The sequence below is a fragment of the Aplysia californica genome, unplaced genomic scaffold (genome assembly GCF_000002075.1).
Source record: "Aplysia californica isolate F4 #8 unplaced genomic scaffold, AplCal3.0 scaffold00127, whole genome shotgun sequence".
In the NCBI taxonomy this organism is placed as follows: Eukaryota; Metazoa; Mollusca; class Gastropoda; order Aplysiida; family Aplysiidae; genus Aplysia; species Aplysia californica.
In genome coordinates, this window is record NW_004797397.1 from 179,898 (window position 1) to 181,086 (window position 1,189).

Sequence of the window (1,189 nt, forward strand, 5' to 3'; positions counted from 1 at the left end):
CACACACACACACACACACACACACACACACACACACACACACACATACACACACATGATATTACTAAATTGTGCAGGCACGTGCAAAGCTAACGAAGTAGTAAATGTATCTTCACCTGATTCGACGTTTGGTCATTTCTGTCTGTTTATCGATGTGTTCTGTCAGCTTGATCCGGACGCTCTTAGCCACTCTCTGTATCTGGGCCTTGTCCAGTTTGTCGCTCTGTGTCCCCACCAGGATGACCACTATCTTGTTGGTCTTGGCGATCATCCAGTCGAACCAGCAGCCTATCTGCTCCTCGAAGCGCTCGTCTCTGTACTCCGCCATGTTGAATGTGAGAATGGTGATGGTCGGCTGCTCGAAGAACACATAGTGAGGGTACATGTAGAACGGGTGGCCGCAGAAGTCCCAGATACTCAGCTGTGGGAGAAAGAAGATACAGTATCAGATATTGATTTTGATATCAAAAGAAATCTCAAATACTGAGCTGTGGGAGAAAGAAGATATAGTGTCATGTTATGGGGGTGCATATATTTTTTTAAATCCCAGATACTGAGGTGTGAAATAAAGAAGACACAGCATCATGTATTGAGGATAGATGTCGAAAGAAATCCCAGATACTGAACTATGGGGTAAAGAATACGTAGTGGGGGTACATGTAGAACGGGTGGCCGCAGAAGTCCCAGATACTCAGCTGTGGGAGAAAGAAGATACAGTATCATGAGTTGAGGATAGATATCAATAAATACCTTCACCAAACACTTATTGTCACCATGGTCACTACCACCATGACCACTGTTTCAACAATAGTGGCATTGCAACGACAATAACTGCAACAACAGCAACAACAACAACAGCAACAGCAACAGCCACAGCTGCAGCAACAACAACAACAAAGCCAACAACAAAACCAGCAACAATGACAACAAGAAGTGATCTGGGGCTATGCTCAAGAAACCCCATGCTCCTTATTCAAAAACACAAAAAAGTTTTAGTTTCAGTAGAGGTTTTACGGCGCTCGCAACTGCATACGGTCATATGAGCGCCAGAAAATTAGAGGTGTTACAAGAGAGTAAGAAACATAAAAAAGAAGAAGGGGAGATAAGGATGGTAGATGTTTGATAGGAAAGAAGGAGCAAACTACACCAGAGCACCCGCCAAGCACCCACCCACCTATACACACACACA

The 1,189-nt window shown here is 44.2% G+C and overlaps 1 protein-coding gene across 1 annotated transcript in view; it reads right to left on the minus strand.

Annotated features, from left to right (window-relative positions):
- LOC101850797 (malignant fibrous histiocytoma-amplified sequence 1 homolog) overlaps window positions 1–1,189 on the minus strand; it is a gene marked incomplete in the record, with an annotated part of 56,255 nt that overhangs the window by 16,798 nt on the left and 38,268 nt on the right. The window contains 1 exon segment of the mRNA XM_005096349.3: window positions 117–421. Coding sequence (XP_005096406.2) covers window positions 117–421 — 305 coding nt within the window.